General features: G+C 46.4%; 1 protein-coding gene across 2 annotated transcripts in view; it reads left to right on the top strand.

Annotated features, from left to right (window-relative positions):
• The first annotated feature begins 1,194 nt into the window (after nt 1-1,194).
• The window catches only part of USP4 (ubiquitin specific peptidase 4), a 39,575-nt gene continuing 13,354 nt past the window's right edge, over nt 1,195-27,415 (top strand). The window contains exons 1-13 of one of the 2 annotated variants that reach the window (XM_040246934.1): nt 1,195-1,392; nt 3,284-3,411; nt 7,419-7,549; nt 8,900-9,026; nt 9,616-9,761; nt 9,891-9,952; nt 19,416-19,556; nt 20,465-20,582; nt 21,719-21,892; nt 23,616-23,774; nt 24,943-25,167; nt 26,127-26,210; nt 27,043-27,137. In XM_040246934.1, the coding sequence (XP_040102868.1) occupies nt 1,292-1,392; nt 3,284-3,411; nt 7,419-7,549; nt 8,900-9,026; nt 9,616-9,761; nt 9,891-9,952; nt 19,416-19,556; nt 20,465-20,582; nt 21,719-21,892; nt 23,616-23,774; nt 24,943-25,167; nt 26,127-26,210; nt 27,043-27,137 (1,691 nt within the window). In that variant the 5' untranslated portion in view covers nt 1,195-1,291. The remainder of the gene's footprint in view (nt 1,393-3,283; nt 3,412-7,418; nt 7,550-8,899; nt 9,027-9,615; nt 9,762-9,890; nt 9,953-19,415; nt 19,557-20,464; nt 20,583-21,718; nt 21,893-23,615; nt 23,775-24,942; nt 25,168-26,126; nt 26,211-27,042; nt 27,138-27,415) is intronic. The other variant, XM_040246935.1, reaches the window with a different exon arrangement.

Below are 27,415 nucleotides of genomic sequence, written 5' to 3'. Positions count from 1 at the left end.
GCTGGGCTTATTTGTGGAATAGCTCCTCTCCTCTATTAGATTGGGTAAAGCAAGGATCTTCATCCTCTGCGATCTAATGTCTGACCGTCTGAGGTGGAGTTGGTGTAAAAATAATAAAGGGCACAAGAAATGTAATGCGCTTGAATCTTCCCCAAAACCACCTAACCCCCCCACCTCAAGAAAAAAGTTCTTCCACGAAATAGGTCCCTGGTGCATTAAAAAATAGGGATCTGGAGAAGGAAATGGCAACCCACTCCAGTATTCTTGCCTGGAAAAGTCCATGGACAGAGGAGGCTGGCGGGCTGCAGTCCATGGGGTTACATGACTGAGCATGTGTGTATGAGGGTGGAGGGTGATGGGTTGGTAGCAATAAACTGGTAGAACTAAAAAAAAAAAAAAATGGGGATCACTGGATAAGGGCAGGTACTGAGTCATATCTGTCTAATTTTTCTGAGGGCAGGAGCTGCTAGACACATATAGTCTAGCCCTCCAGAAGGAGGGCTGTGTTTCTTGTACGCACGGTCGAGTGGGAGCCATAAGGTGTTCAGGCTATTGTACTTTGTTGCAACAACAAAGCAGCAGCCTGGGTACCTGATGTGGAGAATATACCTTGACCGCTCCTTCCACTCCCACTGCTATCGCCCCCCTGTGGCTGCTTGCCTGCCCGATAAAGTAATTAGCTCATTGGAGAGCTTGTGGAATTCGGCCTGGGTCAGGCGATTCTGGGGTTCAGAAAGAGATGTTTGCGAATATTCCCGCAGGGCCTGCCGGAGAGGGATCAGGAGTTCACGTCTGGGCAGCTAAACGCTCGCCTGAGGTCTCCGCTGAAAGCGGAATGGCTGGAGTGAAAACAAGAAAATCTAGTTTCAGGACTCATCGCACCTGGCGCTGCGTTAAGACCAGGATAACCCCGCAGGCCAGAAGAGGTACCCGAGGGGTCGTGGGGCCTGTGGTCTGACTCCTCGAGATCGCCGGGCTGGACTCAGAAAGGTGTGCCGGACGGCGCCGGCTCCGCGACGCCTGCCTGCCTAAGAACTCTGCAGCTCTTTCCCGACGCCCGCCTCCTCTTCCGGCCCCGCTCCCGGCTCCACCGCGCATGCGCGGGAGGAGGCGGGGTGGTGCGCCGTTGGGGGTGGGGGAAAGCAAGGGGCGGGCCGGCGCCCCCGGCCGCCGCACGAGGAGGGGCTTGCGTGCGCGCACGTGAGTGCGTGCGTGCGCGCGTGGGCGCGGTCCACAGCACGCTGTGCGCGAGGCGGATGTCCGGGCCGGCTGGGCTGGGGCCGCGGACGAGATGGCGGAAGGCGGAGAGTACCGTGAGCGACCGGATGCGGAGACCCAGAAATCCGAGCTCGGGGCCTTGATGAGGACCACGCTCCAGCGAGGGGCGCAGTGGTGAGCGCCGGGCCCGCCTTTCTGTCCCACTGGGCCAGTGGCCGGCGCTCCGGTGCTCAGGCCCGGTCCCTCTTTCCCGGCTTGGCCAGAGGCTAGGCAGGGGAGATGTCGGTGACTCTGAGAGAGTGGCCGGACTCCCGCCCCTTAGGGAAGGGAGCGCTGGATGAAAGCGTGGGTGGAGCTGAGGGTCGTCCGGCCTTCTTGGAGCCTGAGGGGGCGTATCCGGCGGAGGCTGGGGCTACGAGATGGAAAGAAGGGGAGTACTCCCGGGAACCTTGCGGTTGAGGAGAATCCTTTACCTTTGAGGATTCACTTGGTGATTTTGGGCGAGGACGTCCACACCTCACAGACCCTGGCTTCTTATTTTTAAGACCAAGTTAGTGATATTTGGTGCCCTCGCCTTCAGTTGCTTGAGGTGTAGATAAGAAGTAGATACTCTGTAACTTGTAAGCTGCTGGACAGACGTCAAGGTCAGTAGCTGAACAATTGTCTGAGAGTCCCAGGTTATTTTGGTAGCAAATGTTAAAAATAATTGGTGGCAGCAGCGTTTCGAAGTGAAAGAGGCGGATTAGCCTAGAGCCTAACTGAAAAGATTTAGTCTAGCAAGTCTGAGTTAGTTTTTCTTAATAAATTATCTAGTAACAGGGACAGTACTTCCCCTAGTGAAGAGATTCCTGGGTGGTATTATTGTGTGGAAACAGAAACTGGGGCTTGGCGTTGCACTGAATGTGGTTGAGCAACCCTCTTTTAAGAAACGATGGTGGTGGTGATAATGGCTGTATTACAGTGACAGAGAAATTGAGCAGGGAAGAGAAACTAGGAATTCAGTCGTTACAGTGTCCTTGAGCTGGCCAGCTGTGATAGGCAGAGCAGGCAGAAGTACTTGATATCCCGAATCATGGTGACACATGAAGAATAGTCAGCAGAAGCCGGAGGCTTCAGATAGCCTAAAATCACACAGTAAAAGTGTTTGGAGAGAAAAGAGCATTTTAGAGATGTGGATATATTTATGGATCCTTATGGCCTCTGGGAAGCTGGCTGGTCTCCTCTGAAGTTTGTTGGTTATAAAATTTGAAGGACTCACCAATGTAATTGTTATGCTTTGTTCCCCTACAGAGGTTTCCCCCTCCTCCTTTTTTAAAAAATTTTTAATTTGTATTCATTTATTTTGGCTGCTCTGGGTCTTGGTTGCTGCATGTGGGATCTGGTTCCCTGATTAGGGATTGAACCCAGGCCCCCTTGCATTGGGAGCTCAGAGTCTTAGCCACTGGACCAGTGGGGATGTCCCCCACCCCCTCCTTCTGTCTTAATTGTATTAATAAAACAGCATGATGATACTTTTAAAATATAACCAGGTCAACATAATGCTTTTTGATAAGATAAACACACCACGACATTGTATGTATATATGTACACGTGTGTATATAAACATATATATATACACACACACGTTTGGTCCTCGAAAACTGAAGTGTGTTATGTTGTTATCTTATTTTTAGAAAGAAAATTGGTTTAATGCTCTTCACATGAAGCAAAGCAGTGTATCCAAACTGTCTGCCTGGACAAAGACCTCTGTAAAGATCATTATGAAATTAATGACATGGTCATTAGCAAATAAGGTTTTCCCCATAGAAAGAATTTCTTTAAACAAGCATTTTTGAAGCTGGCCATTTCCTTCCTTTTACTTATTGTTTTAACAGCCATTTCACTTAGTCAATGCATCCCCTGGGCTAGGCTTTCTGTTCCAGGCCCAAGAGGGCCTGGCCCTGCTCCTACTCTTGAGAGTGTGTTTTTTTTAGTAGGGATTGCTTGTTCCCCAAGTGGAAGGACCCAGCTGCAGAAACGTACAACCTCAGGTTTTCGGGTACAGTCCATTTTTGTCTGTCTCTAGGTATCTTATTGACAGCCGGTGGTTCAAGCAGTGGAAGAAGTATGTGGGCTTCGACAGCTGGGATATGTACAATGTGGGTGAACATAATCTGTATCCTGGCCCGATAGATAACTCCGGACTCTTTTCAGGTACAGTATCCTGTTGCTTTTCTAACTGAAATGTCCACTTGGGTAAACTGAGGTCATGGTGGCCTGAGGTTGTGTTTATCTTTGCCATGGGTATCATGACTTTCCTACTGTGAGAGGATGGAAACAAGGGGCCTTGACTTGGGTCTGTAGCAGAAGTGTTTGCAGGCCCTTACAGAGAAGTGAAGCTGCTTTTTTCCTGAATTAACTCCTTTAAGTAAAAGCAGAAATGTCTTAGGAATGTCTGAAGAAATGTCTGCCTGTCCCTCTTTATCGTTTCTTTTTTTCAAGTTCTGCTAGAGATTTGCGATTACTATATTGAATGGAAAGAAACAGGATATTATTTTGAAACTGCGTCTGGAATCTGAAATTTAGGAACCAGAATTTTCTGTGTTACCTTTGCAGTGGGACAAATTGTAGAGCTGACAACATTCATCAGGCATTGCTGTGATGGCCATGTTTGTCACAGAAGTAGTGTGAGGGGAGGTGGAAGGTTGGTAGAGGTATGAACACAGACCAGCTCCTCATGGAGGAAGTGACTGAAAAAGTGAAGTATGACATAGCTGAGCTTGGCTTGCGCCTTTGGATGCATAGAAATAGCAGTTGGCCTTTCCTGGGCCTTTTTTCTGCCTTGCTTTTAGACTCCCGTGCAAGCATGACAGAGATGATCTGTTGCCTGGGCCCACAGTCAAGGCAGCAGAAAGGCAGACAATGCATGAGGCTTGATTCAGACACCTAACACTGTCCTGGGTGTTTTAAAAAAAGAGCGGTACTTCAGTGTATACCTTGTTTTCTGGGAGATATGAATGACATAATAATGTTATAGGCTTTTCTTCCTGCCCCAAAGGATCATTGTACTATATTTGCACTTTGTTCATTTCCATCTTTATTTGAGAAGGAGAATTCTTAAGGCTTAAAAAAAATTTTTTTTTAATTGAAAGATACTGCTTTATAATATTGTATCGGTTTCTGCCATACATCAGCATGAATCAGCCACAAGTATACATAAGTCCCCTCCCCTTTGAACCTCCCTCCCACCTCCCACCCCACTTAAGGCTCTTAATAGTGTTGGTGTCGAGAATCCTAGAGCTGGAGGGACCCTCAAGTCATTTGGTATGACCTTCAGCTGAGGGCAAGCATTTCTTCTGTTGTCTTTAAATTCGATGTCACTGGATTAGGTTGGAAGCATTTGTTGTGTGCTTGGGAGGCGAGAAGTACATTCCGTTCAGACCCTGGAACATTGACAGAGCAGGAATGGCCTATCTCTAGCCAATGAGGGCCGCCCTCTTGGCTCTTGGAGACTCAGTCACCTGCCTGTCCCAGTCTGGCTGCCTGCCGCCTACAGTCATGGGAGTTGCCTAGGAGTGGGTAGGGCACATCCTCACTAATGTAGTCTGCTCATTTCCTCTCTCATTTTCCACTTCTGCCCCTCCTGTATATCTGATGAAATCCTTAAACCAAGACCAAGTTGTGCTCTCATTTTTTCCCCTTTATTTGCTCTGTTGAAGAAATTTGCAAAGGCTCAGTCCTTATTGCAAAACCCCTGTGTGCTTTTTACTATGATGCCCTTTGACTGATGCAGTTTTAAGTAAAAATGGTGAACTGTATTGAAAATTCCAGTTAAGTTCCTGTGTTTGCCCTTGAGTGTCATAAGAATGACATGTTTGAGTAAATCATCACTGAGCCTCAGAGGAGAAAGCCCTGTAGAACTGACGTACTTGGGGTTAATGATGCTAAAAGCTCTTGGCTCCTTTCCCACCTTCAAAGGTCTGTGGCTGCTATTGGGCACAGCATGGGTAGCCAGACCTGCATAGTTTTAGTGTTAGAAATGAAGAAGGTATATGTCTCCAAGTAAGATTGGTGAAGAACCTTTGTGAGTTTTAATTTGCAAATCAGAGAAGACCTTGGAGTTGAGGTGTGGAGCTTTTGTTTCAAGTACTCCTCCTGGATCATCCTTCTGTTGCTGAATAGAAAATGTTTGGTCTGTTAGTGTGAATAATTGTGCCAGAGCTGCATGGAAAACAGTTGGCTCATCAGTGAGGAGCCACTTTTTTTTTTCCTTTTAAATTATGGTGAAATGCATATAAAATTTACCATCTAAATTTATTTTATTATTACTATTATTTTGGCCTTGCCTTGTGGCATGTGGGGACTTAGTTCCCTGACCAGGAGTTGAATCTGTGCCCCTGCGGTGTGAGTGCAGATTCTCAATCACCAGACCACCAGGAAAGTTGTACTATTTAAATATTTTTAAGTGTTGAGTAGTATAAAGTGTATTTACATTGTTGCGAAGTCAATCTCCAGAACTTTTTTATTTTGTAAAACTGAATCTCACGACTTCCCTGGTGGTTCAGTGGCTAAGACTCTGCGCTCCCAAAGCAAGGGGTCTGGGTTCAATCCCTGGCCAGGGAACTAGATCCCACATGCCACAACTAAGCACGCATGAAATAGCTAGAGAGCCCACAATGAAGACCCAGCATGTCCTAAAGAAATAAATATAAATGTCAAAAGAACAACAATAACTGAATCTCCATACCCATTAAACAGTAGTTCCCAGTCTCCTTTCTCCCAGACCCTGGCAACCATCATTGTGCTTTCTGTCTCTGATTACTCTCGATTCCTAGTATAAGTGGAATCATACAGTATTTGTCTGTCTCTGACCAGCTTTTTGCATTCAGCAGAAGGTCCTCATGGTTTATCCATATTATGGCATGTCCGGATTTCCTTCTTTTTAAAGGTTAAATGATACACCAGTGTGCTTATATACTGCATTTTGTTTATCCATGCATCCTTCTCACTTTGGGGTTCCTGTACTCCAAGGCTGTTTAGTGTCTTTCCTTTTTCCTTGGAAATGAAAAAGGCAAAGGTGAATCAGATGGGAAGCCCTGGTCATCTTGTGAGTGCTGTTTTTGGCTCTTATTTTTAACATCCATCTACCTTGTACAGATGAGTTACACCATTGGTACTGTCTGCTTCCCTGGCTTTGTGGCTTCACTCGTCTGGAAGAGAATAGTGGCACTGTTGCAGGAGTGGGTGTTGATGTGCACAGGCTTAGCAGGGATGCTCCCTGGGTGGGAGGTGGTCAGTCTTCCCTTGATCCAGTCCCATGGGCTTCCATTAAGAGTATATTTCAGACCATGAGTGTCCTTTCTTTTTTGGTTGTGCTGGGTCCTCTTTGCTGCACGCGGGCTTTCTCTCATTGCAGTGAGCAGAGACTACTCTTGGTTGCAGTGCACAGGCTTCTCATTGCAGTGGCTTCTCTTGTTGCAGAGCGCAGGCTGTAGGCACATGGGCTTCGTAGTTGTAGCACGCAGGCTCAGTAACTGCGGCTCGAGGGTTTTAGTTGCTCAGTGGCATGTGGAATCTTCCAGGACCAGGGATCGAACTCGTGTCTCCTGTATTGCCAGGCAGATTCCTATGCAGTGTACCACCAAGGAAGTCCATGGATGTCCTTTTCTGAATCCCAGTTGTGTTGCTTCCATTTTGGGGTGTAAGATGGATGCTTCGCATGTTAAAGAAATTCTCTCTCTGTATGGCTGGTGTCCAGCTGAGTTTTTGTCTTGGAGTTGACACTAAGAATGGTAAATGACTCTTGGTAAAAATAAATTTAACTTCATTGCCGTGTACATTTGCTTGCTTAGTAAATCTTTCAGATAAAGGTGATATCTGATTTCAGTGCAGTTTCATTCAGCAGAATATTGTTAAATATTCATAATAGAACAGTTTTAATTGTGGAGCTGGAAGCACTTTGAAAATGTAAATCGGAGTTTTTCTCTTTCCTTCTCCCTCCAATTTTGAAAGAAATACAAGTTCCTCACAAACTGTTCAGAAATCACAGCTAAAGACAGTCATCTCAGTCTGCTCTATATTATAGCCAGTGACAGAATTTTGGAGTTTTGTACTTGTTGCCATAAATACTTTTCTTGTTTCTGAAAAGTAGATGAGAATCGTGTAAAATAAACATTTCTGGGGAGAAGAGCACTGAGCTCTGTGCTGTTTTCCTTTTTCAGATCCTGAGAGTCAGACCCTGAGGGAACATTTAATTGATGAATTGGACTATGTTTTGGTCCCAGCGGAGGCCTGGAATAAGTTACTAAACTGGTATGGCTGCGTAGAAGGCCAGCAGCCCATTGTCAGAAAAGTGAGTACCTGCATTGTCCCACCCGCCGGTCAGTGTCTGTGAGCGCTCCCTGGCACTGATTGCTTTTGCTTTCCTGGGGTACAGACATTCCTAAGCTGTTGAATGGAGGCCTCCAAACATCACAGCTGCCCAGTGGCTTGGGATATGTCCAGCAGTACAGTGAGATTGCATTCTGGAAGCTTCTGTGAGGGAAGGTTAACTTGAGGGCATATGGACACACAGTAATGTGCTGCTGCTGCTTTAACTTTTTCTGATACTGCTCTTCCCCCTGTAGTTAGGAATCTGATCACATTGTTGAGTACCTTGGAAAACAGGTGTTAATAGCCGAGAGAAGAAGAACCTCTAAGGGAAGTCAGGCCCTGGGAGAGAAACGCAGCTTGTCGACCCCTCTGGTGGCCAGAACTCACAAGAATACCACCACCCTGACTCCCACAGTTGTTTGCTTGTCCCATCGTGGGGGACATCTCCTCTGGTGGAGGAGTAGGCACTGGGTACGTTTCTCATTCTGCATGGTGTGCAGTTTCCCTTCTTAGCAGAGCAGGGAAGGGCTGCAGTGCTGAGCTCAAGATTCTGAGCGTCACTTTTCAGGGCCGGAATACCTTCTTTCTCCAACCTGAATCCTGAGACTCCGAGAGGGGTTAGGAATCAAATGGTGAGGGGCAGGCCAGTTTTCAAAGGTGTCCCCTAATGCCTCCAGTCCTGCTGTGTGGCAAGCATGCTGCCGAAGGATTTAACTGTTCTCCAGGCCTCTTGGTTCCACAGACCCTGCAAGGGGAAGCATCACGATCTCCACTTAGAGATGAACAGTGACTTTCCTATTGTGCCCTCTTGTTGCTAGCTCTGGTTCCATCACGATGCTCTTGGTTGGTCCTAATGAGTGGAAATAAGATTTTTTTTTTCCTTTGAGAGTTATGTTTTATTTGGTGGAAATTTTTAGAACTTCAAGCCCACAGGAGACAGTATTTCAAGTGACCCTGAGAGACTTGCTTTGAGGAGGCGAGGCTGGGGGAGTCACGTTATGGAGAAGTTTTGCAACAAAGGGCAGGTAGTCTGAACATCGAAAGATTATTGTTAAGGAAAACCACATAATCTCAAGTGAAGGAATTTAGTGCTTTTCTGTATGGGAATATGCAAGAATCTGGGCTCGCTGAAAATATTTCTTCTTATGCACCTCATCTATCTGGGGCCAGTGGAAATAAGATTTTTAAACTCCTGAGACACATGCCAGTGACTTTAAAGCTCACACTCTTTGTCGTATAGACTCTGCCTTTTGTCACTGATGAGGCATGTTGCTTCCCAGACTGTCCCGGTGTGGGACCAGCGCTCCTTCACCCGCACTCTCATTCGCAGGTGGTAGAACATGGCCTGTTTGTCAAGCACTGCAAGGTGGAGGTGTATTTGCTGGAACTGAAGCTTTGTGAGAACAGTGACCCCACCAACGTACTGAGCTGCCATTTCAGCAAGGCAGACACCATCGGTGAGTCCCCTGGCTCACATTCCAGGAAACTAGAGAGAGTGCAGGGCATAGTGGCTAACAAGTGGGGAAGTGGGGCACCCTCTTTAGACTTGTTACCCAGATAGTCTCAGATTGTGGTTACCTGTCCTGACCTGGGTGCCTGATTTCCAGGGCTGTTGTGGACAGCTAAGCCTGGTAGTCATATTGTATGAAGCACTGCGCATGTTCTCTGCTTACTTAACACATGGTAATAAAGGTGAAGAAATCTCAGTGAGAAAATGGCAGACCTAGTATTTGAAACCAAATCTGTCTTAGTTCCAGAGGTTTGTTTTCTAACTATGCCATGTTGCTTTTGTATTGTAAACGGGGACTCACATCATCAAAGAATGAGAAGCCTAGGGGCAGTCTTTGGGTATTTGAGTATAAAAGGACGCCCCATGCAAGATGTTTGGCTTTAGGAGTCACCAAGGGACTGAGGTCAGTCAGAGCTTTTGATCCTGAGCATCCCATGACCGTCTGAAAAGGACGGAAGATGAGCCTCAGCTTGCTGTGGCTGTTGTTGTCCTTGCACTGGGAGAAAGCCCAGAGTGATGTGTTTGCCTGTCCCCAGCAACCATTGAAAAGGAGATGAGGAAGCTCTTCAACATCCCTGCAGAGCGTGAGACACGGCTGTGGAACAAATACATGAGCAACACCTACGAGCAGCTGAGCAAGCTGGACAACACTGTGCAGGATGCTGGGCTGTACCAGGGTCAGGTAGGAGGCCCAGGCCATGCCCCCGCAGACAGCTGCAGCAAGATTGTGGACAGATACCTTTTTGGTTCTGAGCATGTCAGCAAGTGAGACAGTTTGCACATTCCTAATATGGTTTCCTCTTTCACTCAGGTGCTAGTAATTGAGCCCCAAAATGAAGATGGCACATGGCCAAGGCAGACCCAGCAATCAAAGTAAGTGAACTTGTTCTCTCTTGTGGCCAGACACACGGGTATAAGGAGACGCCAAAGAAAAACATTCTTTAAACCAGATGGAAAACATTTGCTTTTGTATCCAAAGTCTGTAATCCTGGCCTTTGGTAAGCAGCATGCTGGGCAGCCATCCCAGGGAAAGCTGTCAGACGTGTCAACCAGGCAGTGAGTCTCTGCTTTTGAGGCGGAGATAGGGAAGAGGAGGGGCTGGGATCTGGGGATGCTGCCCTGCCAAGATGTGGCTTTGTTTCTGTCAAAGGCATTTATTTTTTCCACCTATAGGCAGGGGCTTTGATGGAGGAAGAGAGGGCTCAGACACAGGGTCTTACCTACTTGAAGGTAATGGTTCCATTCCATCCCACTCTTTACCCTGGGGAGTGTTTCTGATTGTTGCCCTTGTCACTTCCTGGGGGAATTACTCTAGTACTAAATTGGGACTCCAGGCACCTCTGTCTTCAGGAGAGGTTCATGTTTGGTGTGGAGTTAATGTATGTTCTGAGTAGGGGACAGAAAGGAGTGGTGGATTTTTCCTACAGTATAAGATAGGGGAATTGTGTCTGTGTTCCAGTAGTTATTGGGAGAATGTTGGTCTTTGCTGTCTTCCTCAGTCAGATCTTGGACAGTGAGTGTTTTGTGGTAATGGGCTCATAGCTCTTCTGTGAAATCTACAAAAGCTACGAGCTCTCTCTTGAGAAACACAGGAAGATGCAGCATTTTGCCAACAATCTCAAGGGTTTTATAGACCCCCCCTAAAGCTTAGCCATGGACTTCAGTGTAAGAAACTCTGATCCCTAATTCCTGAAAAGATGATGGAATAGCTGTGTTATGCAGAATAGTGGTTGTGTTCCTCCCCACCCCCCAACAAAGTCCATGTCCTAATCCCCAGAACCTATGAATGTGTTAGGTTCCTGGCAGGAGGGATTTTGCAGATGTGATTAAGGATCTTGAGATGGGAGATGATCCTGGATTATCTGGATAGGCCCAACATAATCACAAGGTCCTTATAAACAGAAGAGGGAGACAGAAGAGTCAGATATGAAGGTGGAAGCAGAGTCAGAGCAATGAAACGTGAGACAGAGTTGACTGGCTGTGAGCCAGGGAAGCTGGGCAGCCTCGGAAAGTCCCTAGAGCCTTCACCAGGGAACATATCTCTGCCCACACCTTGAGTTACCTCGGTGAGAATCATTTTGACCTTCGGACCTCCAAAACCATAAGATAATAAATTTGTGTTGTTTAAGCTACTAAGTTTGTGGTGATTTGTGACAGCAGCCTAAAAAACAGGTAACAGTAGCCCAGCAGCCTTCTCACTCTCTTCTTGGAACTGGAAATGCCACAGAACTAAGAGAAAATAACATAAAAACTGAGACAACCTCCTTAGGAGACAGAAGGTGCTTGGATTCTAGTCTCTGAGGTAGGGCTGACAGCTTGGAGTGCAAGAGCCCAAGTGTACGGGCGAAGGCAGACTGTTGGCAGTTGTGCTTTTTTCTCTTCCTCCTGTTGCTTCTCCCTACTCCTTCCAGAGCTTCAGACCTAAGAGGTTCCAGTGAAAGGAAACCACTTTTGGAAAAGAGCACTGCCTCACTGAGACACCCCAAACATTAGAGTCTCTGGATGAGCTCAGAGCAGAATTCCTAAGGCACAGCTCACCTTACTACTCCCGCAGTAGTGCTACACACTGTTCTAGGTGCCGGGGATGCAGCAATAAACAGAACGAAATTTCTGTCCTCAAGGAGCAGAAAATAAGAAAGACACATGTCTGTAGATTTACAAGTACTCTGGGAAAAAATCAAGGAAGAAAAATGAGCCAGTGCTAAGGCTTTGGGCATAAACGGGATGATAGTGAGGCCCCGCTGAGGTGCCATTTGAATAGGGTCATGAAGGAGGCAAGGGAATCAGCAGGGAGTGTGGTGCTTCGTGAGCAGGACAGTTTTGTGAGGCGGAGGTGACAGCAGCTGTGGAAGACCTGCGGCCGAAGGCGCGGTTAAAGAGCAGCCGGAGTTAGTTGTGGCTGGGCTCAGAGGAGTGACAGGACTGAGGTGAGCCATGTGGGACTCTGGATCCCATCTCTGCCTCTGGGAGCTCCTTGGAGGGGGCTGGTGAATGAGAATGGGTGGATCTCACCTGGCGAAAGGCTCACAGGGAGCCATAGTGAGAAGCTGACAACCAGAGTGAGAATAGAAGGAAAGTGATAGATTGACAGGCGGTGCTGCTGCTGCTGCTAAGTCGCTTCAGTCTTGTCCGACTCTGTGCAACCCCATAGACGGCAGCCCACCAGGCTTCCCGGTCCCTGGGATTCTCCAGGCAAGAACACTGGAGTGGGTTCCATTTCCTTCTCCAACAGGCGGTGCTAGTTGGAGCGAATTCACAGCCCCGGCTGCTTAGGAGGACACAATCAACACAGTGAAAATCCTCATGATAAAGAGGAAATGAGTATATGAAACAGAAACAAGGAGAGAAATAACATGGGAACAAAGAATTCAGGGTGGGGTTCAGTTGCAGAAGGAATGTAGCTGAAGACTGAAGTAGAAGTCAAAAGCTCAGATTGAAGAATTCTAGGGGATAAGGAGGCAGAAGATAATAGAAAAGTGCTGGCACTACATTGTAAATCAATTAAACGTAAATTTTAAAAAAAAAGCATACTACGGAGGCTGGGAGTAGAACTGCCCATGTCCAGATAATAGGAATTTCAGGAGCAGAGAGGAAGTGATGGGTAAGGGAAAGAAAATGTTAGAAGGAGCGACCGTGAGTTTTTCAGTAATCACAAAGGAGGAAACATCTTCAGTGTAAAGAGTGATAAACACAACAGATAAAAGAAAGCCCACACCAAGACAGGTTCGATTGAAATTTAACAACAGAGATGTAGCAAAAAGGTCAAATCTGTTTGAAAGAGAAAGTCATGAGTGAGAAGCAGATTAATAGCAAACTTCCCAGTGGCATCTGTGGACCTAAGGAATACTTTTTCAGCATCAAAGTTGTTGTCGTTCAGTCGCTCAGTCATGTCCGAGTCTGACCTCATGGACTGCAGCACGCCAGGCTTCCCTGTCCTTCACCATCTCCTGGAGCTTGCTCAAACTCATGTTTAAGTAGGATAATTTTAAAAGCTAGAATTTACAAGCTACTACACTGTTATCTAAATGTGAGAATAAAGTAAAGTTTTTCTCTGGCTGAAGATGACCTTAGAAGGTTTTCTACACAGAGGTCCTCTTGAAAACCTCTTGGGAGAAGTGGTGGTAGGAAGCAGACAATAAAACCCAGCACACAGCTCTCCTAGCATACAGCTAGTAAAGTGTTCTCTTGACTGGAAAGCAAGGACTTCGGGAGAAACAAAGATTGCTAAACAAGGCAGCACCACAAACTGTAGAGGAGGAAATAGAGTTGCATGACTTTTAAATTAAGACCTGTTCATCGTGGAGTAAAAAGGCAAGCCACAGAGTGAGACAGGTATTTGCAGTGCGTATGTCTGACAGACTCTTCATACCTAGAATTTCAGAGAAACCCCTTTAGGTCAGTAAGAAAAAGTCAGACACCCCTTTTAGAAAAAGGGACAAGAAAACCTGTAACAGTGACTTGAAGAAAGAAGTTATCCCTGTGGCTAGTGAGCATGCGGAGAGGCGTTCAGCCTTGGCAAGCATCCAGAAATGGCGAATTCAAGCCATAATGCGGTGCCTGTGCGCATCCCCAGCATGGCTAAATGAAAACGATGGGTAGTAGCCAGTGTGGCTGAGGTGTTGGACCTGCTGGTGGGGCGTATAAAGTGGTATAGCAAGTTGAGAAGATTTTGCAGCAAGCACTAAATGAAGAATTGTGTACGTCTTCTACAGCCCAGCGAGCCTCTCCTAGGCTTACAACCAACAGAAATACATCTCACATTCACTTAAAGGTACGTTCAAAGATGCTCAAGACAGCACAGCTTGTCATAGTCACAGACTGGAGCTGACCCAAATAGCCACCCAGAATAGAATGAATCGTGGTGTGTGCATACCACAGAGTTCTCTCCAGCCGTGACAGCCTTGAGGCTCATCAGTGATGCTGAATGAGAGAGGCCAGCCTACTGTATGAGTCCCTGATATAAAGCTTAAGAACAGGCACAACTGATCTGTGTGTCTCAAGGTCACCATGGAGGTTAGCTTTGGAAAGAATTGTGCCTGCAGGGAGCGTGAGGAGGACACATGGGAGGTAGTGCTGTCCTGCTTCTTGGCCCGGGGGATAGTGCAGTAGTGATTATATGGGTGCATGGGTTCCCTGGTGGCTCAGACAGTAAAAAATCTGCCTGCAGTGCAGGAGACCCGGGTTCAATCCCTGGGTCAGGAAGATCCCCTGGAGGAGAGCATGGCTACCCACTCCAGTGTGCTTGCCTGGAGAATTCCATGGACAGAGGAGCCTGGCAGGCTGTACAGTTTATGCCGTTGCAAAGAATTGGACATGACTGAGTAGTTAACATTTTTGCCATCACTTGATAAGAATGTCTTTTGAGTTTTGGGGGTTTTTTTGGCCATACTGATGGCTTGTGGGATTTTCATTCCCCAACCAGGAATCAGACCAGGCCTCAGCAGTGAAAGCACCAAGTGCTCATCACTGGACCACCAGGGAATTCCCAAGAAAGTCTTCACTTTTGTCCTCTCATGATTTATATATTTCTGTATGTAATACTTCAATGAAAAGTTTAGTAATAGTTAAGAAGAAAGGTTTAGGAAAGCAGCCTGCATCAGTAACAATCCAGAAGTAAATACTGAGTAATCTTGACATAGAAGACAGGTGAGAAGAGGAGGCAGTAGAGAGAGATGAAAATGTCCTGAACTACTTCTCTTGCAGGGAAATGTAATAAGTAAGTTGAAGTAATTGATGGGGAGAGAGAAAAATAGTTAACAGATCCTAATAAGTTAATGGAAGAACTACCAGAAGTACACAAGTAGAATTTATGTCTTTTATTTAACATGTTGTATTGATTAGGAAGGGTTTGCTAGCAGTGAAGAAAGACCTGAAAATTAGTCTGTTAAGTAGGGTAGACACATCTTTCCACAAAGAACTTCTAAGGAGGACGGTGCAGTACTGCTGCTGTTAGAAACCTGGCTGCTCTGTCACGTGACTGCTTTGTGTGGGTTCAGCTTCCAAGGTGGTCACTTCAGTGTCCAGGGTGACCGCTTTACTTGAATCAATCATATGTTCATTCAGGTAGCTGAGAAGGAATCAGGAGAAAGGGCATGCCCCTTCCTTGTAAGGAAATTTCCCAGAAATCACCTAGAAGATGGCCCTTTATATCTCTGGTAAATTCTATGACCACACCTGGCTTCAAAGGAGGCTGGGAAATGCCTTTCAGCAGTTGCAAGGGTCTAGCTAAAACTCGGGATTTGGAAACTAAAGAAGAATGGAAGAATAGCTATTGGGAGATGAAAAAAAAAAACAACTTTATTCTACTAGTACTTCTAGCCACCCAGTATGTGAAGGTTTTCCTTCATGCTAATCAATTCTCTGAAACCAGCTGGGTGTCCTGCAATTTAACTCAGTTCTGCAACTGTTCATCTGGAGATAGCATCAGACCCCACAGGTTCAGGATTCCGTCCCACAGGGTTGCCTCCCCTACAGATGCCACTCCCAAAGCCAGGGTGTTAACCTGTGCTTCTGATGACCCACTGGCTGTAAATCAAGTTCCCACAACTCTCTTCTTGGGCTTGATACTTTGCTATAACAGTTTACAGAACTCAGTTAGCTTGCTATTTGACCACTTTATCATGGAAAGGTATAACTCTGGAACAGTGAAATGGTAGAGATGGATAGCCAAGGTACAGGAGAAAAGTGAGGTGCTTGTGTGCCTTCTCCAGGCAGTCACCCTTTTAGCACCTCCATGTATTCACCAACCTGGAGGCTCAGCAAAACTCATACTTCAGGGGTTTTTGTGGACGCTTCAGTAAGCAGGCAGAATTGATTAAACTGCTTGGCCATTGGAGACAGAACTCAATCTCTAGCCCCTCTCCCCTCTCCAGAGGTGGGTGTGTGGGGGTAAGGGCAAAAGATCCAACCTTCTCATCACAAGGTTGATTCCCCTGGCCAGCAGCAAGCTGCCCCCCATCCCCACCAATCCTTTGGAACTTTCCAAAGGTCATATGCGTAAATTGAGATGTTGTTGAAAGGTCTGTGTTGGGAGGAACAACGGACACTTTTCATTTTTATCACTTTGGTGCATTTTCAGGAACCAAAGATAGAAGACCAATATATAACCAAAGGTGTTCCGATTACTCTTACCACTTAAGACATTGCAACAGTTTTAGAGGCTGTGTACCAAGAATCTTGCACCAAACCAAAGCATGTATTTCTTGTTACAAATCACAGTGCCATAGGATGCAGCTAGGAAACCGTCATACCTAAAAGGGAAATTGAGATGGAAGGCAAGAAAGAGGGGGAAAAAAAAGTGAAAAGTATGGTAATTAAAAAACATAGGAGACTGAATTAAGTCCAGCTATAACAGTAATTAGAATGCCTATAGATGCGTTCAACTTATTCAAAAGACAAACTCAAATCGGATTTTTTTTTTAAACCAGCCATGTTCAGTAACATGTTGTTTGTCAAAGAAGATGTAGGATGAAATTGAAGGAATGTGAAAAGTACGTCAAGTGAATGTATCATCCAGGGGATGTCAGTGATTGGCTTAATCCTTTTTTTTTTTTAAAGAAAACCCACTCATGAAATCAATTTTCCATGTATCCTGGCAAGAGGAAAGCATATTGAAATGTTGCCATTCAGCCTTTTTTTCACCAGTGAGAGCCACCTGGTTAATTGTGAGCATCTGCAGTTATTTTTTTTCCCTTTTCTGTGGATTACTCCAGCCTCTCTGTTAGTTCTGCCAAGGTTTTCTCTAGATCTGGTCACAATTTTTTTGTCTCTCTCTTAATTCTAACTGTACTTGCCTGATATCTATAAGGCCTAGTTAGCTCTGTGCCACCGTCTCCTTTATTTATTTATTTATTTTCCATCATCTCCTTTAAAGGCTGCTTGCCCATAGCTAGAAGAGGCCAGTGTTCCGGAAATGGAGATTTGAGTTGCACTCAGGTGAGGGTTAACAGTGATGGTGTGTGTGGGGAAGATCACAGCCTAGCATGTTGTGAAGGCAGTGAGGATTGTGATCGTTGGTTGTTGTCTTAAGGATAATGCCAGATGCTGGGCTCTGAGGCCAGAGAATGGACTTAAAGAGTGGACTCCTCCGCAGTGTAGCATTCAGCCTGGAGAGTGTCTGAGAGGCAGGCAGAGTGCAGCGGAGCAAGGAGGGCAGGCGTGAGGGGCAGGCATGAGTGTTACAGAGCCATTAGTCAGTGCTCGTTGCAGTTGTGATGGTAACGACCTGGCATGCCTGGGACCAGGAGATGGCTCAGGAGAAAGGTGCCAGGAGACCAGAGGCTTGGCCAGAGTATCTTTTGGGAGTAGAGGGCCCATTATCTGGAGACGTAGCCTCTGTTTTCAGAATGTTTGTGGCATGAGACTCGGTCACAGTTGATAGTGAGGTCTTGCCCCATGTCAGTTCCTTTCTACCATTGCCTGCTTCCCAGCTTGCAGCACCCTCAGGTATGCTCTCAAGTTGCCTGACAAGTGATAAGCGTCCAAGCGTTTCCCAGGTACAGGTCAAGTCATTCTGTACAGAGGTCTTACTTTTTGATTTGTCTGTCAAAAGTAGAGTTTAAAAAACAACAAAAAGCACTTTGTATTATGTAGGTTTTCAGGTATATAAAATACATCCTTAGATGGTCATCATTAGGTTTCTTTTTTTTTTTTTTAATTTTTATTTACTTATGGCTGTGTTGGATCTCAGCTGGGTCATCGTTTATTGCAGTGTGTGACCACAAGGCATGTGGGATTTTAGTTCCTTGATCAGGTATTGAACGTGCACCCCCTGAATTGGAAGGCAGATTCTTAACCATGAGACCACCAGGGAAGTCCCTGGATTTTTTTTGACTGAGTTTACTCTGAAAACTACTGGCACTATCTCCTGAAACATTGTATATGAATGTCAAATAAAAGTTTTCTCATTTTCTTTCATTTCAACCAGAAGGGTTGTCTGTTTAAGAAGTTGACAGATCTTAAATACATGTAACGGCCTTCTATGGATTTTTGCCCTCTTAAGTTTAGAGAATAAAATAAGTTACCAGTGAATGATGACTGAAAAAGGGAGTGTTAAGCCACGTGCCTTGAGGTTTGTACGTCAGAAATTGAATTTCACTGTCTTGTAGTATCTGCAGACCTGAGTTAACAGTCTGCTGTATGAGCCCAGCCTTGGGTAGCAGCTTGTCTGCATAGGAGGTTGGGCATTCTGGCAGCACGTAGGACAGGCCTGAGATGTTTGTTGAAGTCCCCTGTGTGCCATAAGAGTGTGTCCCTTGGCTCTGCCAAGCCTCACTTAAGGAACTGCCATAGTTGTTGGACTTCTCTGCAGCATGAAGATGAGGCTCAGTGAAGCAAATGCTCTTCAGGATTAGAGAAGGTACATTTCTGTGGGTGTTTGAGAGCCTGGGGAGCCCTCTTTCCCTTTCCCTTGCTGTGACTTCAGAGTGTGAAGCAGAACTCAGTTTCTGACACCCATTGAGGCCCCTAAATAGTCCCTGACATCTCCCTACAGTGTGGGTACAGGATCGCTCATCTTTATTGCCACACCCCACTTTCTTCTCACAGGGAGCCCTGGTTGATATCAGATCCCATGAGGCTGGGCACTCTGCAGGGACAATACAACTTAATTATTTTCTCTATTCTAAAAATAACTCCCAATCTGGAAGGAAAATCACCATTGTACGTATTTGAAACATTGCCTACAACTCATTTCCTTCTACCTGTCTTAAGTGGATTTTGGTAGAAAACTTGATAAAATTGTTGTCAATTTAAGATTTGGGGCAATTAGCACTTGAGTTAATTAGTCTGAAATTAGGAATGAATCTAAAATAAGACACTGAAAAATACTGAAACAAAGTTTGAAACAGGTTTTTCACTTTGGTAAATTTCAGGAAACAAAAGCAGTTGCCTGGAATAGCACAGTGATACTAAGTTGCCATTTTCGTGTTCTGGTATACTTACAGCCATCTGTTTAATTTGGGTCTAGTGTTTTGAGATAATTCATCTCTTATCACCATTTTTCTTTCTTTTTCACTGGCAAGTCTTAAAGCTGATGATTTATCAATCAAACCAGGATGCCCTGAAGGTCAGCCTTGTGGTTGATTTATCTCACTGAAAGATTCAGTGTATGACCATGTAGATGAATGAGACAGGAAGACCAATTAATTTCTTTACTCTCACATCAATGAAAATTTAACTTAAAGTAGCATGAAAACCAGCTGTTTGCAATTAATTTTAAATAACTGAATGTGGAGAACATGTGTTTCTTGAGAAGACATCTTCTTCTCAAGCAAGCCTTAAAGAGGGCTTGCTTCGTGCACAAAGTCAGTAGCATTGTTTCTCTTCTCTCTCCCAGATCAGGCACTGCGCCTAGCAGAAATTTTACTACCTCTCCAAAATCATCAGCAAGTCCCTATTCCTCAGTATCTGCCTCTCCCATTGCAAATGGTGATAGCACTAACACCTCGGGGATGCACAGCTCCGGTGTCAGCAGGGGGTAAGAGCAGGTCCTTTCACTTTCCTTCCTTTCCTGCCGAGTCCTCTCCTGGGCCCTCCCTGACAGCTCCTCTGCTGCTGCCCTGAGCACAGGCAGGACTCGGGTTCCCCATGAGAACCCGCTGCATGTGGCTTCTCCTTCCGTTTCATCCCCCAGTAGAGTGCTTCCTGGTTCTGGTGTACGTTGCTTGTCTTCCTACCAGCTGGTGTTTTCCCATCACTGCATTTGTCTGTGAAGGGATGGCTGGCCTTCTGGCAGAATGGCTATCGGGGTGACTGTCAGCTGCAGGGGGGGTGGGACATGGACTGCCTGCTTCTCTTTTGTGTGGCTGTGATCCTTTTTCCAGGTGTGTCAGAGCACCTGCCATAGAGCGCAGATAGGGTGGTAGAGGAAGATGAGGCGAGAGAGAGTGCACGCACACTCAGGCACCTCCAAGACCAAGCGTGGCCGGGTGGGTGGTAGCAGGTGCAGGCTTCCATCCTGGTAACCACAGTGCTCTTCCCCGAAGTCACCTGGCACTTAGCCCTCTGGAGGTATATAGAATTAGCGTTTGCCAAAGCCTTTGCGACCCCGTGGACTGTAGCCCACTAAGCGCCTCTGTCCATGGGATTTCCAAAGCAAGAATTCTGGAGTGGGTTGCCATTTCTTTCTCCATAATAAAGCTAGAGAGCAGAGGATTCAAACAGCCTCTCTTCTCTTCCCCTTAAGGATGTGCTTACCACCTATTACCATGTCAGGTCAAGGCGGGGTTGGGGGAGCTGGAGGGCTGGGGAGGGGAGTAAAGAGAACTTATATCATGGGGTCATTATCAAGTGAGAATTCTAGAGGCACAGGTGAAGCCCCAAGAGGCATCTTGAGGGCATGTGAGCAGCACTCACTTGATTGCTGGTGTGGGTTATGTTTTCCAGTGGATCTGGCTTCTCTGCTTCGTATAATTGTCAGGAGTCCCCATTGACTCACGTCCAACCTGGGCTCTGTGGACTCGGAAACCTGGGGAACACCTGCTTCATGAACTCTGCTTTGCAGGTAGGAGGGAGAGCTGCCGTCTCATTTAACATCGTGTCTCCACAGTACTTGAGGCTGGTGTGGGAGTGGCCTCTGCTGTGTCGGGAGGATCCTCTCCAGGGTCCCTAACAACCTGTGGTTAGTGCTTCAGGAATCTCTGCCAGTGCATAGCCCCTGGGTGGTACAGAATGGCCTCATCAGTATTCCTGGCTTCAAAATGTCTTCTCAGTTTGGTTTGGTTTTATAATGAAAATATTTTGAGTTTTGTTGACCCTTAGAGAATGATCTTCAAAAAGTACTGGAATACATGCCTGGTTGGTCTCTAATGGGATGAGATCTCAGAGCAGCTGGTACCATGCCACTGTATTCTTGCCTGAGGCTGACCATCTTCACCAATGAGCTGTCTCAGCTCATGCCTGTTGACTTCATTTATTCATCCACCAAATATTTATTGGGCGCATACTGTGTAATGGGACTGTTGGGATCATGGGCTGGAGTTAGAGTCCAGCTACAAACTTAAGAGGGCACAGTCCCTAATAACTGCCTTCATTGCTGACACCATTGCAAGTTTGGGGGTCCCTAAAGATGACCTTCAGTTTGTTAATTTGCTGAAACTCATAGAATTCACTTGAAAGTAATTCTCCTTACAGTTACAGTGTATTATAGGAAAAGGATACAGATTACTATCTCACAACTGTAGAAGCAAGTAATGTAGATAAAATTTTAGCAGATCAAAATCAGTGAGGTCTAAGTAAAAGTAACACATAACAAGTGGGAGGGGTTTGTGCTAGGAAAACCAGACTGTTTTAAACACCTGAAAAATTAAGCAGTGTCTGTAAATATACTGATAGAGTGAAGGAGTAAACTGTGTGATCAGGCACTTGGGATCAACGGCCTCTGCCCTCAGCTTGTGTCAGAGGCGGTTCTTAGGCGGTGACTTGTCTCAAGACAGTGTTCCTGGAGGGTTCATCACTATGTGGCCACCAGCCCTGGCCTTTGAGAGACTGTGCCTTCCTGTTGTGAGCCCTCCAGAGAATCTGAAGGGAGTGACCTTCATTTTGTTGGAGTGGCCTTCACCATTCATTTAGAACTGGGTTTTTCCTGTGTGTCTGTGTGCTTTCTAGAAGGCGTGTGAGCTGTGATCATTTCTCTTTCAGTGCTTAAGCAACACAGCGCCGTTGACCGACTACTTTCTCAAAGATGAATACGAAGCCGAAATCAACAGGGACAACCCCCTGGGAATGAAAGGGGAAATTGCAGAGGCCTACGCAGAGCTCATTAAGCAGATGTGGTCAGGCAGGGATGCTCACGTGGCACCTCGCATGTTCAAAGTAGGTTGATACATGTCTTTCCTTTTTCCTAATTTGGGGAGAGTGATTTAACGTTGTAATGAAGTATTCCCTTACTTGCACTTTGGCATTAAGATGGGCTCTGAGACTGCATGGTCAGATCCTTCTTTTCTGTTCCGTCGTTTAGCATGTACTTATTTTGCGTGACTTAAGCCTCACCTCTGGGATGAGGGTTCTTCAGATATCATTTGTATTGTAAGCTGCTTGCTCAGAATGCCATATTCTACAGTGAAAAAAGTGAAAGTCGCTCAGTCATGTCTAACTAACTCTTTGGGACCCCATCGACTATACAGTCCGTGGAATTCTCCAGGCCACAATACTGGAGTGGGTAACTGCTCCCTTCTCCAGGGGATCTTCCCACCCCAGGGACTGAACCCAGGTCTCCCGCATTGCAGGCAGATTCTTTACCAGCTGAGCCACTTTAAATGGCTGGTACCCTAAGCCAGACCTTACAAATTCAACCTAATATCCAGTGTTATCTGAGAGGTTCTCCCAGATTCTCTGAGACTGGAACTTACACCAACTGTGGTTTCAATTGAGCCCCTTAGGTCAGGAATTGGGTTGACAGTCTGGGAAGGTGGTGTGAGGGGCAGTTCTCACTTGGATCTGTCAGTTAGGAAGATGGGGATGTGGGTGAACTGCAGTGGGCGCTGGACACAGTTCTTCCTTCCTTTGCTCTGAATGTTCCTGCCGAGGGAGATAGTGGCTTGCCTCCATGTGGTGAAATCTGGGAGTCCTGCTTGGTTCAAGGAGACTTAATGAAGCATCTGATTCACAGAGGGAAAAAAATAGCACCTAAGCTCAAGGAGAAAATTAAAACGTTATATTATTAAAATTGACAACAAATTCTTTCCATCCTCTTGGTCACATTAATCACTGGGCAATGCATGTAAATGACTATTCCCAGAGTTTCTGTTTCCATAGGTCTGGGCTGGGGCCTGAGATCATGCATTTCTGTCAAGCGCTCAGGTATTGCTGATGCCACTGGTTGGGCACTGCATTCTGAGGATCAGTGACGTAGAACAGTACAGGGCAGACATTTATGGCCAGGAGGGCTCTCTCTTCTCTTTTTTTAAAATTAAACTTTTTATTTTGTATTGGAGTATAGCTGATTAACAATGTTGAGATAGTTTCGGGTGGACAGCAAAGGGACTCAGCCACAACTATACACGCATCCATTCTGCCCCAAGCTCCCCTCCCATCCAGGCTGCCAGATAACATGGAACATGGTACATGTGCTATTCAGTACATCCTTGTTTGTTTTCCATTATAAATATAGCAGTGTATACATGCCCATCCCAAACTCTCTATCCCTTAGGAGGGCTCTTTTGTATAGGAGGATTCCTCTGGCTGGTGCAGGTACCATTTGTGAAGTTCTTACAGAGACTCAACCAAAGGAGGAGGTTGGAGAGGGATTCACGTCTGCACTTAGGAGATGTAGTTAGGGAGTCAGTGTTCACTCTGCTTGTAGGGTGGTGGCTCAGGTTCCCAATCTGTAGTCATCCTGAATTTCAAATCGTAGCTCTCTTTTCTCCGGTGAGAACTATCTGCCTTTAGGCCCTTGCAAAGTTAATGGGACTGCTGGACCAAGGGTCTTCCTTCTGGTCCTAGGTGACTGCAAAGTTATTTCTGATGACAGTTTCCCATCTGACTTCCCTGGTTCTTTATAACTGAAAACCTTCTAATATGGTTGCTTTTATTGTAGACTCAGGTGGGACGTTTTGCCCCTCAGTTTTCTGGCTACCAACAACAAGACTCTCAGGAGCTTTTAGCCTTTCTTCTAGATGGATTGCATGAAGACCTGAACCGTGTGAAGAAGAAACCCTACCTAGAGCTGAAGGATGCCAATGGGCGGCCAGATGCGGTATGATCCTGGAGACTTTTGGACAGAAGTATTCCACAGAAGGCACCTCCAGGGGCCTTCTTCTGGTTTCAGAGTATTGGTGGTGGGGCCTTGTTTTCTCTCACTGTTGTTGGTGACGTGGACATGCAGTCTCATAGAGAAATGTGTTGCAGATTACAGAAGGTCTTAACTCTGGTTACCTCTGATGCTCCTTATTGGTATACCAGACCATCTGAGCCACCAGGGAATCCCCTGAAAACTGTCAAGTGCCTGTAGTTTGGGTATTTGGGATTATTATTCCTTTCATTAAAATCCAACTATGATTGTTAAAATATTTTGTGATTAATATTATTTAGGGCACTTTTTTTTTTGCCTTGATTTTCAGATCTCTAAAGAGGGAATTTAGTGTTTAAGTTATCCTGTCACATTGGGACGATCAATATGAATGCTTTAAATTTTTATTTAATTAATTTATTTGTTTAATTTTTGGCTACACTGTGTAGCTTGTGGAATCTTAGTTCCCCAACCAGGGCTCAAGGCTGTAGGCCCCCTGCAATGGAAGTGTGGAGTCTTAACCACTTCCCTGGGGCTGCCAGGGAAGTCCCCTCAATGTGAATACTTTAAAGTAGAATTCACATCTTAAAGGAAAAACCATGAGCCAGCTCATGAAGCAGCTTTTTTTTTTTTTTAATTCAAATGGTGTTTTTTTTATGTGAACCATTTTTTAAAAATTCTTATTAAACTTGTTGCTTCTGGTTTTGGTTTTTCTTTTTTTTGTCCAAGAGGCATGTGGCATCTTAGCTCCCTGACCAGGGATTGAACCCACACTCACCTGCTTTGGAAGGCCAAGTCTGAACTCCAGGACCACCAGGGAAGTCCCTGAAGGGCCTCTGAATTATTGGGAGCTTAGGAAACAGTTCCCCCCCTGTCAGGCTCGTGTGTCCACAGTGCTGTCTGTGTCACATAGACCCTGCGTTTGCACTTTGTTACATGTGGGACTGGGCTGGCGTGTGCAGTGAGTCTGGTGTGCTAAGAGCAGTCCTGGCCCTCACTGGCCTGGACCCAGTACTTGGCTTCACAGACTGGCTCACAGTCCATCTCAGATTTTGCTGTGAATCATTCCGGATGCAGAAGTTAAGAACTGGGAGATGTTGAGAATGTTTTATTTGTCCGCTTTCCTTTCTTCCAGGTGGTGGCAAAGGAAGCCTGGGAGAATCATAGGTTGAGGAATGATTCTGTGATCGTGGACACGTTCCATGGCCTCTTCAAATCTACATTGGTTTGCCCAGAATGTGCTAAGGTTTCTGTGACCTTTGACCCGTTTTGCTATCTAACTCTCCCGCTGCCCTTGAAGAAAGACCGAGTTATGGAGATCTTCCTAGTTCCTGCTGACCCTCGCTGCAGGCCTACGCAGGTAAGAGAGTAGGCACCCTCATGTATCCCTTGTGAGAGGCCTGCAGACCCAGAGTGGTGCTGCTTCCATCTGTTACGACAGGAGCTCCATCAGCTGCCTCTGAAGCCCCTTGGTGCTTTCCTTGAGCATGTGCCTGTGTCTGCCATCAGACCTCTGTGTAGTCCTATGGCATTCCAGCACATCGTGGGGACTTCTGGGTGGTGATCCAGTGGTTAAGAGTCCGCCTTCCAGTGTGTGGCTCCCAAGTTCAATCCCTGGTTGGGGAACTGTGATCTCAGATACCACAGGGCCACTAAGCTCATGCATCACAACTAGAGAGTCTGTGTGCTGCAACTAAGGCCCGGGACAGCCAAATGAATGAAGGGTTTTTTAAAAAATGTGTGTTGTGGAGGTCCTCTGGGCTCTGCCGTCACCTTTTCCCCCCATGCTTCATTCGTTTGTCTAAAGGAACCTAGCTGATCTGGTACACGATACTTAAATCTGAACGTTAGGGAACTAGAAACAGTACTTTCCTTGGTCATGTTCATCCCTGAATCACTGGGAGAGCCTGGCCAGAGCAAAAGGCTAGATGGAAAGGTGTTCAGCCCAGCTGACGACTCACTGAATGCCGCTTCTAGTTTTATTTTCTTCTGTCTCTAAAGAAAGATGACAAGGACTGGTTGGCAGTTTGTAGAATTTTAACATTTTTTAAAAGGAAGTAATGAACATCTCCAAAAAGGTAAGAAAAAAAACGAAGGCACGTGTAGCAGAGAAAGAGATGGCCCAGCTACTATGTGGTGCTGCCTGAATAGAGAGACAGACATTGAGGCCAAAGACTTGCCTGTTCGCTCTGCTGGCAGCTCGTCTGGCCCTGACCCCACCACGGGCACCTCCGCCCTCCATGGTGCCTGCTCCTCCCACCTCATCTCCCCGCCCCTCTCCAGAGCATTTTCATCACCCCTCTGCTCTCTCCTCTGCAGTACCGCGTGGTTGTGCCACTGATGGGGGCCGTGTCCGACCTGTGCGAGGCGCTCTCCAAACTATCTGGCATTGCTGCAGAAAATGTAAGGCGGGGTGTTTTGTGGCTCTCTGCCTACTGGGGACATTTCAGTCCTTTGGAATTAGTTTTCAAACTTTTAGTCACTTTTTGGGGCGTGGTTCTTACGGGCCAGCACATGTGATTGTATCTGGATGCCTCTGACATCCTGGTCCCCATTCACTGTGCTCAGTGTGGCTGAGACTGTCCCTTCTGGCCCTTGGAACAGTCTTTCCATCATGGAGGACACCTGGCTATGGTCAGAGGGCCAGGAGTGGGACTCTGCTGTCACCTCCCCTCCCCTTCTTACCTGACTTTGACCTCATCTATAATGTAAGAAGCTTCATGTTCTTTCCTGTCCCAAAGGAAATCTTTATTTTAAAACAGTTGCTCGTGCTGGCGCTTCTGCTGAGCCTGACCCCACGTGGAGGTGGGGAAAGTGAAGACCTCTCCATGCATGAGGACCCCTCCTCCTGGAGACCCCCCAACCCCTCCCCTGTCCCAGTCCCAGCCCTGGCCAGTGCCCTTCTCCCCACTCCCCTTGCACCTCCTGCTGGTGTCAAGTTGTAGGTCTTGGTGGTTGGGGTTTGGTTTTTTCCACTCTGTGTGAGGATGGCTTGGGGACTTCCAGCCCCAAGGGACACCCCAGAGCGCTCTGGATGACGACTGGCCTCTGGTCCACACCCACTTCCCACCACTGGAGGGCAGATGCGTCTGGATCCTTGCTGCTTTCCATTAGACCTTGACCCCTGAGCTCTGGGCCTGGCCACGTTGTAATCTCTCTGGAAGCAGCACCCCTGCAGCACATTTTTTTTTCATCTGCACCTGAGTATTAAGTACGCTATCCTGTTGATTCTTAGATGGTGGTCACAGATGTGTATAATCACCGGTTCCACAAGATTTTCCAAATGGATGAAGGTTTAAACCACATCATGCCTCGGGATGACATTTTTGTGTGAGTACTCAGAGGTTTCTGCTGTGGGGTCAGCGGAAACATTCCAGAGGCTTTGCCTAGTTGGTGAAGATCTGGCAGCTGGTGAATTTGCCTTGAACCCTGGGCCCATGAGATGGACATTCAGGTAATTGTGGACAGCCACCAGTGCCTACGGGCACTTCAGAGCTAGGCATTCCAGATACCTTTTCTTGGCGTGGGCAAGGCTCTTGTCAGCAGTTGCTCCTTGTTAAGAAGGCCTGTTCAGTGGTCCTGCAGATGATCCTGTTGTCAGAAATGCT

The sequence above is a fragment of the Oryx dammah genome, unplaced genomic scaffold (genome assembly GCF_014754425.2).
Source record: "Oryx dammah isolate SB20612 unplaced genomic scaffold, SCBI_Odam_1.1 HiC_scaffold_9, whole genome shotgun sequence".
In the NCBI taxonomy this organism is placed as follows: domain Eukaryota; kingdom Metazoa; phylum Chordata; class Mammalia; order Artiodactyla; family Bovidae; genus Oryx; species Oryx dammah.
Note: the sequence above shows the minus strand (reverse complement) of the source record. Positions and strands in the feature narration are given on the sequence as shown.